The 12,982-nt window shown below is 40.8% G+C and overlaps 1 protein-coding gene across 2 annotated transcripts in view; it reads right to left on the reverse strand.

Moving 5' to 3' along the window:
• Nucleotides 1-7,524: 7,524 nt before the first annotated feature.
• Nucleotides 7,525-12,982, reverse strand: part of SMAD1 (SMAD family member 1) — a 92,862-nt gene continuing 87,404 nt past the window's right edge. For both annotated transcript variants that reach the window (XM_036764739.1, XM_036764740.1), the window contains one exon: nt 7,525-8,989. In XM_036764739.1, the coding sequence (XP_036620634.1) occupies nt 8,846-8,989 (144 nt within the window). In that variant the 3' untranslated portion in view covers nt 7,525-8,845. The remainder of the gene's footprint in view (nt 8,990-12,982) is intronic.

Consider the following 12,982-nt stretch of genomic DNA (forward strand, 5'->3'; position numbering starts at 1 on the left):
TGCTGCAGTGGAAAGAACACTGGATTTAGAGTTAGAGGTGCTGGGTTAAAATCCTGACTGTCATTACCTCTGTAATCTTAGGAAAATTACTCAGCCTCTCTGGTCCTGCTCCCGGCTCTATAGTTGACTTGTTGGCTCTTTCCAGTTCTGAATCTATGATCTCTCACCCTATGATCCTAGACATAAAGGCATTGAAATGCAGACTAAACTACTCTCTGCGGAAACAGATTTTGCAAATTTTCCTTGCATGGATGTATTGGTGGAAGGTCATGGCTTCCATCAAACAATATCATTTGAATGTCTACTGTGTGCCTAGCTTGGTGCTAGATGCTATCAGGAATAAATACAAAGGATGTATTCTTTCAAAAAGCAGGCTCCTGGTCTTGTGTTCCTCTGAAACGACTTTCAAGTTCTGAACAACCAATGTGAAGTAACACGATTGCTCAGTGAGATAGAAGATTTCAGGAGCTTCTCGGATCAGTTTTTGGCTGGGATCCCACCATGGGAAAGACACAGAGTCTACTTGCTAAGGCTTTTGGAAAGTGCCTTCAAAAATTCCAACATCTGAATCACTTAGGCTGATCTGAGAGATTTGGCAAATCTTGAAAGGGTGAAGTTCTGTGGAATCCACAAATAGTTTCTAGAGATAGCTCTATGTTTCTTGAAGTCTGGGCTTTCATCCCTCATTGTTTATTCAATTGAGCTGATTCTTCCTGTTCTTAATTGGTATTTTAAAAAATAGCTGTGGATTTTGTCATCCTTTTGCTAAGCGATGTAGACATTAAATTCTATTCTGCGATGATTACGATCAATGACATGTAGAGGCTGCCATATTTCTTTGGATGTATCTCCAAAATTAATCTGGCTTCTCACGTCAAGTCTCTTGTTTTCTCATCTGGGAGTTCAATGAAAGCAGTATCGATGTAATAATATGAATGTATGTAATCAATGAAATCATAGATCTAGTCCCTATCCTTCCTAATGAGTCATTTCAATAAATACCTTTACTGCAAACAAATTGCATCCTCTGGCTCACTATCAAAAAGTAAACACATTAGTGGGGACTCATGAGCTATAGTTTTAGGAGAATGGACCCACAGAGTACTCTGAATGTGGGGTAATAGTCTCTTTGGAGGCACAGTAAGTTTGAGTAGAAGTTGGAATATCCATTTGTGCCTCCAAGGGGACAATTATCCCCACATTAAGGATACTCTGTGGGCACCTACAGATCATAGATTTAGAAATAAAGTGGACCTTACAGGTCATCCAGTTCAATACCTCCATTTTACAGTTGAGGGAACTGAGGCCCCATAGGGGTTAAGTGACTAGCCCAAGGCTATCCAGGCAGAACCAGGATTTGAACTCAGGTTTTCTGACTCCTCTTTTCACTGCATCATGTTGCCTGTCAAAAGTGAGGCAGAAAACATGACAGCAATGGCTGGTCCCCCAAATCTTTAAACCTTCATGCCAGGATATGCTAGCTACTTAAGACCAAGGTTTTAGGGCACAGTGGGGGTTCTCACCTTACCCCTAAGCAATGAACTCTACTGGGGACTCAGCACCCCTGCCAAAATTCTCTACCTATGGGTGGACGGGAAGCCTAGGACTGGGGCACAGTGGCCTAGAACTGAAGGGGCCCCCAGAATAGTAGCATTCTGGAGGCTGACCATGGGTGAGCCTCTGTTGTCTGTTTCCACCGGGGAAATGTAGATTCTCGCCCTGCTCACATCAGGGCTGGGAAGAGGGCACGAGATCAACAACGGGTAGACCATCGATACTCATCCTCTCTCTTCTGGCACAAGACTTGCCCAACAACTGGAGAAGTCTAAGGAAGGTTGGGGATCCATGATCCGTCCCCTGCTGCATGTATCCAGTATCCAGTCATGGCAGACTCTCCTTCTGCTACCCTAACCGATTGGAGTGAATCCATTGTGCTGGTCTTGCCCTTTGTTGCCTCTGAGTTGAACTTTGCTTTCTTCTGAATAAAGGATGTATTTTGTGGCAGTTATATCTCCCAAATACACAGTAATTTTAAACATTGCTTCAGGACCCCCACGGAGAACTTTGTGTACCAACCTGTTCTTAACAATCCCCACCCAGGTCTGGGCCACAGTTCAGAAAACTAGTCTAACCCCTTCAGTTTTACCAATGAAGAACCAATATTACAATATATCCAGATGATGAGATTATGTACATAAAGCACTTCAAAAACCTATAAAAAGCTATTGTTAGCCTTTTGGGCTTTGGGATATTAATAACAAAAAAATCACTAAATTTGGATTGACTTGAACAAGGCAGAAACAACTCTCCTGCTTTTTTCATAAACTCTAGTGTTGGTCATGCTAAATGCTTGTGGAAATTGAATTCCACTGGCTGAGCTTCATCTCCCCTACACTCACCTCTTGGGTTTGTCCTGGATGGCAGCACAGTGAGTCCGGCCAATCCCCACCCCCCACCTCCAAACCCATTTTAAAAGAAAAGCACAGGAGAAAAGTCAGGCCAAACACACAGGACCCAAGGCGAGCCTTCCCTGTAGCAGAAGTGAATCATGTTTAAATAAAAAGATGAACACCAGATTAACCAAAAAGGAGTTTCTGAAGCATAATTAATCCAGCCAATCAGTTTTAAAACCACATATAAAAAGCTCCTGCAATCTGTTTTATGTAAAATAATAATTACTTTTCTAGATGTCCAATACTAAAAATAACCATAATGTACGATTTTTTTTGAGGGTGGGGAGACTTGGAGTTTGGGAAGAAGATTTTATTATTTAACTTCAAAAAATTCTGAATACTTTCTATATATCAAAAACACAAAAAGATGAGTTTATGTGAAACTCTGAATTTCCATTTCATGATGCTTCCTTATAGTAAATCACATGTTACTTTCAAAACTGTCCGACTTGGTTCAAGACTCTACAAGGATCCCAGAAGATCCCCACCACGCCTCAGGAAGATTTTAGGAGTACTCCACAAAGGGGAGAAAATGATTCTAGCAACCAGGAGCTGTGAATTATCTCCCTTGCTACATGGGGTTGAAATTTGAGCCCACTTGTATGTATTCGTGAGTGTGCCATCCGTTGTGGAGGACATTTGTATTAAAAATTCCTGTTGCTTAGTCAATTAGTTGTGTCTGACTCTTTGTGACCCCATTCGGGGTTTGCTTGGCAAAGATGCTGGAGTGGTTGGCCATTTCCTTCTCCAGCTTATTTTACAGACGAGGAAACTGAGGTAAACAGGGTTAAGTGGCTTGCCCAGGGTGACACAGCTGGTAAGTGTCCGAGTCTGAATTTGAAGTTGGGTCCTCCTGACTACAGGGCCAGCAATTCTATCCACTGCCCTTCTAAATATTCTTACTATGGTACTTAAGTAAATACTTCCTTCCAAAAGCTAAAAACAAAAAACCCAACTGTCTTGCTTGTCTGTGCTTGTTTTCCTCTGTGCGTTTAAAAAAATGCTCTGAAGGCCTTCTTTTTTTGCATCACTACTGCCAGCATCACTACTACTTCTCTCCTCCTCCCCGCCAACAATAAATCATACAAAGTAAGGTAGTAAGATTGTCATAACCACTGCGGAGTAATGGAGAGAGGGTTGGATTCGGAGTCTGGAACCCTTGGATTTGAATGCTGCCTAAGAGACCTGCTAGCTGCATGATGCTGGGCAATTTGCTTTAACCCCTCTGAGCTTCCCTTTCCTCATCTGTAAAATGGGATAGGATCTACCTCATGATCATTGTGAAGATCCAATAAGATAACATATGCAGAAGTGTTTTATAAACCTTAATGTGAGTTAATACTATCCTGTGACAAAATAGGCCTGAGTCTCAGCCAGGCTATTTAGAAAGCTGAGGACTTGGGTCCTTCCAAAAGGAATGAATCCTCATAAGAGGCAATCAACTAATATTTATTGTGTGACTAATATCCATCAAACTATGGTAGGCTGTGCTCAGCTAGAGTGGTACACAGGATAGTTCAATTTTCAAAGTCACGTTCAGTCGTTTTCAGTCATTTCCTATTTTTTGTGATCCCATTTGGGGTTTTCCTTGAAAAGATACTGGACTGGTTTGCCATTTCCTTCTCCCGCTCATTTTACAGATGAGGAAACTGAGGCAAACACAGTTAAGTGACTTGCCCAGGGTCACAAAGCCAGTAAGCATCTGAGGCTGGATTTGAATTCAGGTCTTCCTGACTCCAGGCCTGGTGCTCTATTCACTATGATCATAACTATGAAGTGAGTTAAATAGATGAGTTTCTGAATGAATTGAGTTTTGACAGTTAAGGGCAAACTTTCACATAAGCATATTTTAATTTTTTTTTTCAATCACTCCACCAACTTGGCCAAATGTAACCTCCTGAAACTTGGATGCCCATAAGTTTGCAGCAGGATCATAATCACTTCCCCCATTTTTAAGATAAATAGCAGAACTCACTAGTGTTAGTGTCTCTGAGGGCTTTCTTAAAACCAAAAAAAAACTAGCTCCAACATGGAAGAGTGCTCAGGGCTCATCTATAAAGTGGAGATTATCTTTGGAGAAATTGCTGTAGCCTAGATGAATATCTCATGCACTAGAGGAACCTTATGTTTAAATGAAATTACATCCCTTATAAATGTTAAATTTGCTTCTTCTCCCATCCTTTTGAAAGAACCTACATCAATTTAAGTTTCTTAATCGTGAGGTGGGGGTGAGGGAGGGCTAGTGGGGACATTAGCAGATGGCTTTTACTAGAAATACAAGGGAGATATTAATATAGCGTGGCTGGTAATGGTAGACTCTGCTGTGTACTTAGGCAGAGGCCCAGGGTAAAGTGCCTGCCAGTTTACACAGATATGAATCATGAATCTGCAGAAGCAACCTAAGAGGCTTCAATGTCCTGAACAGAGGGAATGAAAAAGCAGCTAGAGAATCAGACTTTCAAAGTGACCCTTGCTGACCAAAGAACGAACAGTGACGTGGTAATTCACAAGAGAAATAAAAGGCAGGAGCAAGTGTTAAGGGGTGTGCTGGAAGTGAACACAACTCGGGGCCCAAGGGAAAACCACTGCTGCCTTCTTTTAGCTGTACGAACTGGGATGGAGGAACGGGGCCCAGGCTAGACTGCTTCTGTAGTGGAAACAGGCATGACACAAGGAAAGACAAGGAAGAATGCCTTCCTCAAAGCAGATCCACACATTTTAACATTAAAGAGAGCTCAAACTGAGGGCAAATCATATGAAAATTCACATTTGCAGGGACACAAAATAGCCAGAGAATCACAAAATCCCGGGATCAAATGAAGAATGAAGCTCTTCTCTTTAACCTTCTTAAAACCAGAAAGCTAGCTCAGATATGAAAGAGTGCTCAGGGCTCATCTATTAAGTGGAGATTACCTTTGGAGAAAAGAAGAGTATCTCACCCAGTAAAGCAGAGACAAAACAAAGACAAAACATACGGGAATTACAAGAGGGGGAGGGAGGAGGAATCCAAACGCCAGTGAGCCACACAATACAGTGATCCAGAATGTAACCGAAAGTTCTAACAACTAAACATCCTAAAAGCAGGAAGAAACACTAAATCTGATGTAGACTAGGTGGGAGGGAAGATAACACAAAACCATATTGTAATCCACAGAAATGGCTCCAGTTGGAAGCCTGGAATTAACAAGAGATTACTAGTTTAACGTGGAGCTTAACACTATGCACATTTTACCTCGAAGGAAGAAACAATCCTCAAAGCACGGACTGTATTTTTCTTTGCATTACTGCATGCAATAGCGTGAGGCCTGAATTCCTTCTAGGTCATAAGATTGTCGACTGAGCACCAGCAAGGACCTGAGAGGTCACCAAGTCAAACCTCCTCATTTTGCAGATGAGCAAATGAGCTCAGAGTCCTTAGGTAATTTGCTCAGGGCTGGTTGGTGTGCAGACTAATCGTTTCAGCAAGGTTACTAGATTTGCAGATCAAGGCAATGCAGTAACTAGTTTACCTACATGTCACCTTTTTGTTGTTTTACTGAAGTCAACTAGCACCAGACTATATCAAGGCACATGACATTTGGCATCTTAGGTCCCCTTCCTTTCTCTCTCCACAAGGGGTGGGGAATAGATTTAGATTTTAGCAAACTACTTGAAAAAGTTTCTCATGATACCCTTAGGGATTCTAAATAAAAAGATGTCAGCTAGATAATCCTCCAGTTAGGTGGATCTGGAATTGTTTGAATGGTCACACTCAAAGAACAGTGATTTATGGTTTTGTGTCAACCTGAATACTTCTGGTAGTTCCCCAGGCATCTGTGTTTGGCCCTCTGTCATTTAACTTTTTCATCAAAGATGTAAAGGCATAGGTGTCTTGCTTATCAGATTTGCAGATGAGAGAAAGTTAGGAGGCATAGCTAATACATAGGATTATCCTGTTAAAAACCAAATAGATTTCAACTGGCAAAAATATGTTGGGGCAAATCAAGAGGAAGTTTATTAATAGGGATAAAAATTAACTGGGGTTCAAAAAACCCAAATTCATTGGCATCAGATGGAGAAATGGCTAAATAGGAGGTTATCTGAAAAAAAGTTGCGGGATTTTGGTGGGCAGTGAGTTCTCTGATTTCAAGAAGGGGCTTAGGAGTGAACCATACTAAGAAGTCATCACTTCTTTCCCAATTTCATCCCTTTACTCACTGCTTTCCTCCCACAAACCTGCCTACCTCCAAAGGGGCAACTTTGAAAAAAAGAAAGCTCCATTGGCTGTTTTCCAGCCAGTTTTTGCCCCCCAGATTCTCCAGTCTCAACCTTCCTATTGTAGCACCTACCTCCTCAGATCACCTATGCCCACATCAACCTCCACATCTGAGATCTGTTGGTTGTGAAAATATAGTCAGGAATGCCTTCTACTTGGGGTTCTTCAATGACTTAAGATAACCGTTGCTCTCTTTGACCTCTTAACTAAACACTATGCAGGCAGAGACAAACATTTCTTGGGTTCTCTGGGTTGTTTCCCAAATGGATTCATCTCACCCATTTTCTTCTCCCCAATCTTCTTCAAATCCACATTGACGTATATTAAGAACAGGCCATTAATCAGCACTGAAATACATATACCTGAGATTCCCAACAAGTAGCTATAAATCTGCCAGGACCTTTGGAAACTATACTGAAAAACAAAATATCCACCCAAAACCCAAGCTACCTACAGAATACCCTACCTCTTTTATCGATGATTCAATGCTTTTTCAGTAGTGGAAATAACCCTGAATTTGGAAAACCAGGGTTCAAATCCCAATTCTGCAGTTTGCTACCTTTGTGGTCCAAGGCAAATACCTACCTTTCTGGAGCTCAATTTCCTCATCTCTAAAATGGTAGGGGTTGGGGAGGGAGATTTCCACAGTCACTTCATCTATTTTTAGATCTGTGAATTTAAAGTATCAATTTCCTCCACACATGAAGATGCAGCCCATTACCTACTTAACTTGGGACTAGGTTCACAAATCTCTCAGAAGAGTAGAAAATCTGCACGATCATGAAAGCGGACTTGGAAAAATGGATGACACCAAGCTTTTAATCAAAGGAAGCAATGACAGGTTTATTTAAAATTTCCAGTAGAGAAGACCCACTAGTTTTGGAATAAAAGTACTCAAAGTACTACAGCTTAAGTGAATATAAAAGATTAGCAGAAAAAAAATAAAACCAAACATAGTACAAAAAAACCTTGAAAATAAAAATAATTTTAAAGTTTGAAAGGAATTCAAAAAAGGGGTGTTCTTTTAAATCCTCCAAACATTTAAACAGTGACTAGGTTTGGCAAAATAATGCACTTACAGATTAAAGCCAACTTGTTAACGTAAAGTATGTAAAAATGCTCCGTCAATCCAAGTTCATCGTACAATATTTTGAAGGAGAGTCCATCTCCTGACTCTGGTAATTGATTTTTTTTTCAAAGATACATGGATTACTCAGTTGCGTAACTGCTTATTTAGGGGGTGATGCAAAAAAAAGGTTTAAAAGTAGGATAAAGTTACTATAAAAATTAAATGAAATGCACAGTAAAAGTTCAGATATCAGTCTGTTTCTTTAAACTAAGAAACTGGGTTTACAGTATGGTCTACATTTTCAGTTGCCACATTCCCCTCCCCCCCACCTCCCCCCACCCCAAATACTCCTAAAATCCTCTAGTCTAATCAGTTCTAAACTTCCAAATACACTGTACATACACATTTAGCAGAGAGCATTTGCTAACATTATTGTGACAGCAGTGTGGTCAGCCCACAAATTTTAGAAAGACTATTACACATTATATCATCAAGATTAACCTTTACTTTAAAAAAAACAAACAAACAAAAAAAAGAACAACCCAGGAACTCTTACTAAACAAATAGTTTTTAAAAATATTGTGAAAAGCCCATAAAAAAGGAAGACTCTCATCATGGGCTCCCAACCGGATAAAAAACACACTTCAGAGAGACTAACAGCTTAATGCTAAACACCTGCCAAACGATGCCCTTGAAAGTGCCAAATACAAAAGGATCTCTTAGGAACACTTGTCCCTTGGACGAATTGTCCCTCATTTGGCCGTTTCTTCTTGAGCGATACACAAAACCCCGCTGAAAGATCTGCATCCAGTCGACTTTACAAGAGAATGTTGCAATGTAAACGAAATGAGTTCTTGATACCGACAGCATGTTACGACGGTTTTAGTTTTTGAATCCAACAGTTGGTCACAGAGGTCAAGTATTACCAAGGCTCCTTCTCAGCCTGTTGTCAGTTTGTAAATGTGTCTGACTCATACATCCTTCAAGTACATGCAAGGCTCAAGAGTTCCAAAAGAGGCAGAATCCTGGGGATGAGGGGTAGGGTGGTGGGAGGGAGGGAGGGGGCATTTATGACACAGATGAAATGGGATTATGAGGTGAGCCCATCTGAGTAAGAACTTTATCCAACCACTGTAGAGGGCCATGCAGATGGATCTCGATCCAGCAGGGAGTGCTGGTTACATCCTGCCGGTGGTATTCTGCTCCCCAACCCTGGAAACAAAACACAGCACACATCAATGACTACTCAGTTACGCGGACACCATCAGATCTGCTGAAGAGAAAACAGGACACACAATCAGGTGTCGAATACTGTGAATATAAGTAGAAAGCATGTTATTTTAGTGCTTGACTTTATTACAAAAAGCAGAGAAAGGACACACTAATTACTTTTGATCAGAATAGAACAGATTTAGAATGACGAGGGTCTTTGAGGTTAAGCCAGTTCAACCCACTCGTTTTAAAGAAGGGGAAACTGAGGCCCAGAGATCTTTAAGTGACTTGCCCAGGGTCATGTAGGCACAAATAAGCAGAGGTGGTAATATGAACACAGGTCCTTGGAGTCCAAAGGCACTGCTCTTCCCATTACACTGAGATGCCTCTACTTAAGAGCTGACTTCAGATCTTGCTTCTAACACTTGTACATTTGTGGACAGAGAAGCCTCTCTGCCCCTCCCCGCCCCCATTTCCTTGAGTGTAAAATGGGGATACTTGCACTGTCTCATAGGAAGTAGTGAGAGAAGTGTTACAGAAGAGTGAGTCATTTTAGATCATAAGCTCTCCTTATGAAGCATCCTTTATGCAAAGGCTGCTACTCACCTCCAGAGGGTCAACGGACTTAAAATGAGACTCAAGTTCCTGAACTCGGTCAATGTGGGAATTTGTTTTGCTTGACAATGCATATTTGTTATGAGGGTTTTTTTTGAGGGGGAGGTGTTTATTTTTTTGGCGGGAGGAATAAATGCTTAATAATTAGAAAAATAAGAAAACTTAAATTTAAAAAGAATACAAATTCCTCTAGCAAAATGTAAACTCCTTGAGGATAGAAACTTTAAAAAAATTCTATCTTTGAATCCCCAATACCTAGCAAGAGTGCCTGAAACATACGAGTGGCACACAATTATTGAACTGATTTACACAACAGAAAGCAAAACAAAATATCATCTTAAAAGCTATTTACATGTTATTAACTTCTCTGCAAAAGTTCTATTTGGTCCAGAAGGCTAGGAGAGGACAGGACCCTTGGAATCCCAAAGATTTATTCTAGTAGGTGTCATCTACACTGGAGATGCTCTAAGAACAATCCTAGTGATGAGCTCTAGGCCCATCTCTGGAAGAGCAATCTATCTCAACACAAGAGGCTTACTTCCAAAAAACTAGTGCCCAAGGAATTTAATTTCTTTGGGTACAGTACCTTATGAAAACAGTCTAGTAAGGCCTACAATCTGCATTAGTAGGGACCTTCAAGTGATGGTTTCATGGATATTCTGAAATATTAAGATTAATGAGGAAAGGAAAAGAAATGAAATGCTGAGATGGGTGGGCACTATAAAAGAGAGGCTTTGGGAAAGACCAATCCCTCAATTGGGAAAGATGAACCATTCTAATTTAGAAAGACAAAGTATCTTTATAAAGAAAAGTACATTTCCCACCCACATCCAGAAAAAGAAATATGGAGTCTGAATGCAGAGCAAAGCCAACTATTTTCATTTTTTGTTCTGTTTTGTTTTATGTTTTTCTTTCTCATGGTTTTTCCCATTCATTCTGGTTCTTCTGTATGACATGACTAATGTGAAAATATTTAATAGGAATGTGTATGTAGAGCCTATATCAGATTGCATGCCATCTTGGGGAAGCGGAAGAGAAGAGGGGAGAAAAAATTTAAAACTTATGGAAGTGAATGTTGAAAACTAAATACAAATTAACTTACTTAAAAAAAAAGAAAAAAGCGCATTTCTAGTGAAGCAAAATAAAGCAAGCCACCAAGTTCTGGTCTTGTACTAAATATGTTGATTATGCAGGTGTTCTAGCAGAATGCTTTTATATAAAAGCAGCATCAGCACCAGCACTGGGGCCTTCTCTAATACTGCATCTTGGTTCCTAGAGAAGTGACACAGTTCTTAAAGTCAGCTTAACGGTGGAGCACAAACTTGCTTGGGTCCTGCCCAATCTGGAAAGCCCTAGCTATTCTGCAATTGCTCATCATCGGGTTGGTCAGTTTGAGAAATTTTTTAGCCCCAGCAACCCTCGCCATGGGAGAGTGGGCTGTATGGAAGAATACTTGACCTTAAGACACAATAAAGTAAAACATTACTTCAAATTACAATTTAAATAATTTATATAAATGTTTTTATGTATTTTATATAGTATATTTATATAATGTACACAAATTTAAATTATTACAATAAAGTAAGTTACGACTTTAATACCTAATACCTACACTCTTTTTTTAATGACAATAATGAATAGAGATATTTTATCTCTCCCAATACTATCCATGAAGACTCCTAAAGAATAGCAACTCTGGAGTTAAAAAGTGTCCAAATTCATGCTCCCTTGTTCCCTCTAATAACAGTGTGAAATAGTACAAGGATTATCTCATTTTACATATGAAGACAGCCTAGTATCTGTGAGCTAATCAAATTAAATGCTCTGGCTACAGGTGAGGTGGTTGGTCAGGACACCTTAATCAACTAATTCCACCACCACCCTTAGCCCCATTGATAAAACCGATACTGGGTTATGGGGTCACTGAATTTAGGTTTGGGTCAAAAGCCACTCCACTGGCAAGCACCTCTAAGTCCATGCGATGAAGACCGAGGGTACCAAGGGATAGAAACTCTTAAGGCTAGCTACCATGGTGTTGCTCCTCCAAAAGGCTAGGGGAAACTGAAAAACCAAGCATCTCTTCTTCTCTTAGGGCTGTGACACTCCATACACTTTGGGCAACTCCCACTGAGGCTGAAGCCAGGAGGCAGGCTGGGGGTGGGAAGGGATGGTAATAGTGACTGGGTGTCCTGAACCATTTGAGCTTCCAAAAGGCCGATGCTGAGCACTTGGGCACAGGAGTGAAAGGAAGCAAGGGGACACCCCAGGAACCACCTGGAATAGGTAATTAAAACAGTAAGTCAGTCAACAAGCACTGAGCATGCTTACTAAGTACCATGGAACTATGCTGAGCAAAGGAGATAAAAAGAAAGACCAAAAAAATACTGTTCTTACCCTCAAGGAACAAGTCTACACGTAAATAATTATGTGCATATAGAGGTATACACAGAATAAAACAAAGGTAATATCTCAGTGGGAAAAGGAATGGAGGAGAGAAAGGGAAAGGTCTCCTGCAAAAGGCAGGATCTGAACTGAGGTTCAAAGGAAGCCAGGCAAACTACGAGGAGGTCAAGGGGCAGAGCATTTCAGGCATGGAGACAGCCAGTGTGAAGGCCCGGAGAGGGGAGGCAGAGAGTTGTCTTGGAGCAACTACAAGTAGGCTGCTGGGGCTCCAGACTGTGGTAAGTGTGTGTGTGGACATGTGTGAGAGGGAGAGCTGAGATAGAGAGGGCTGTATCAGTCCCTTGCACCATTGCTGGGGGCCTCCAGACCCACCATTAAAGGTCTAACAAGCATGTGTTCAACATGATTAGCTAAACTGGGGAGCTACCAGATAGTCTGCCTGTCACTCCCTGCTCCACTTGGGCAGCTGAGCTCATGGCCTCATGCCAGTCCCATGTCTCTTCTCCCCAGAAACTAAAGGCACCTTTCCTACCTCTTGCCTCAGGTACAGAAATGCCTAGTCAGAGACCTGTCTGGAAGAATGGTGTCAAGCCCATAAGCACTACATGCTCTCTCTCTGTATATGTAAGCACCGTGCACTATATACTCTGAGAAACATGCCCTACATACTATGAGCGCTATGTGCAATGATTTAGTTTTTTAAGGTAAAAAAGTCCTAGTATTCATCAGTACTTCTTAAAGCACACAGCAGGAAGATTTTCAGACAATAAAATGTAGGAAAAGAAGTGTTTTTCTGAGTTTGGGGCAGGAAGGCAGAAAATTGAAAAATAGAATCTGGGGACTACAAGAGAGCAATCACTTTAAACTAATGGTATAAGCCAGTCAGTTAGATCCATTCCAATTCACAGACTAAATGGTGTATAATACTATCAAAAAACTCTATTTTGTGTAATATACCCATAATTAACACTGCAA

The sequence above is a fragment of the Trichosurus vulpecula genome, chromosome 6, assembly GCF_011100635.1.
Source record: "Trichosurus vulpecula isolate mTriVul1 chromosome 6, mTriVul1.pri, whole genome shotgun sequence".
Taxonomy (NCBI): domain Eukaryota; kingdom Metazoa; phylum Chordata; class Mammalia; order Diprotodontia; family Phalangeridae; genus Trichosurus; species Trichosurus vulpecula.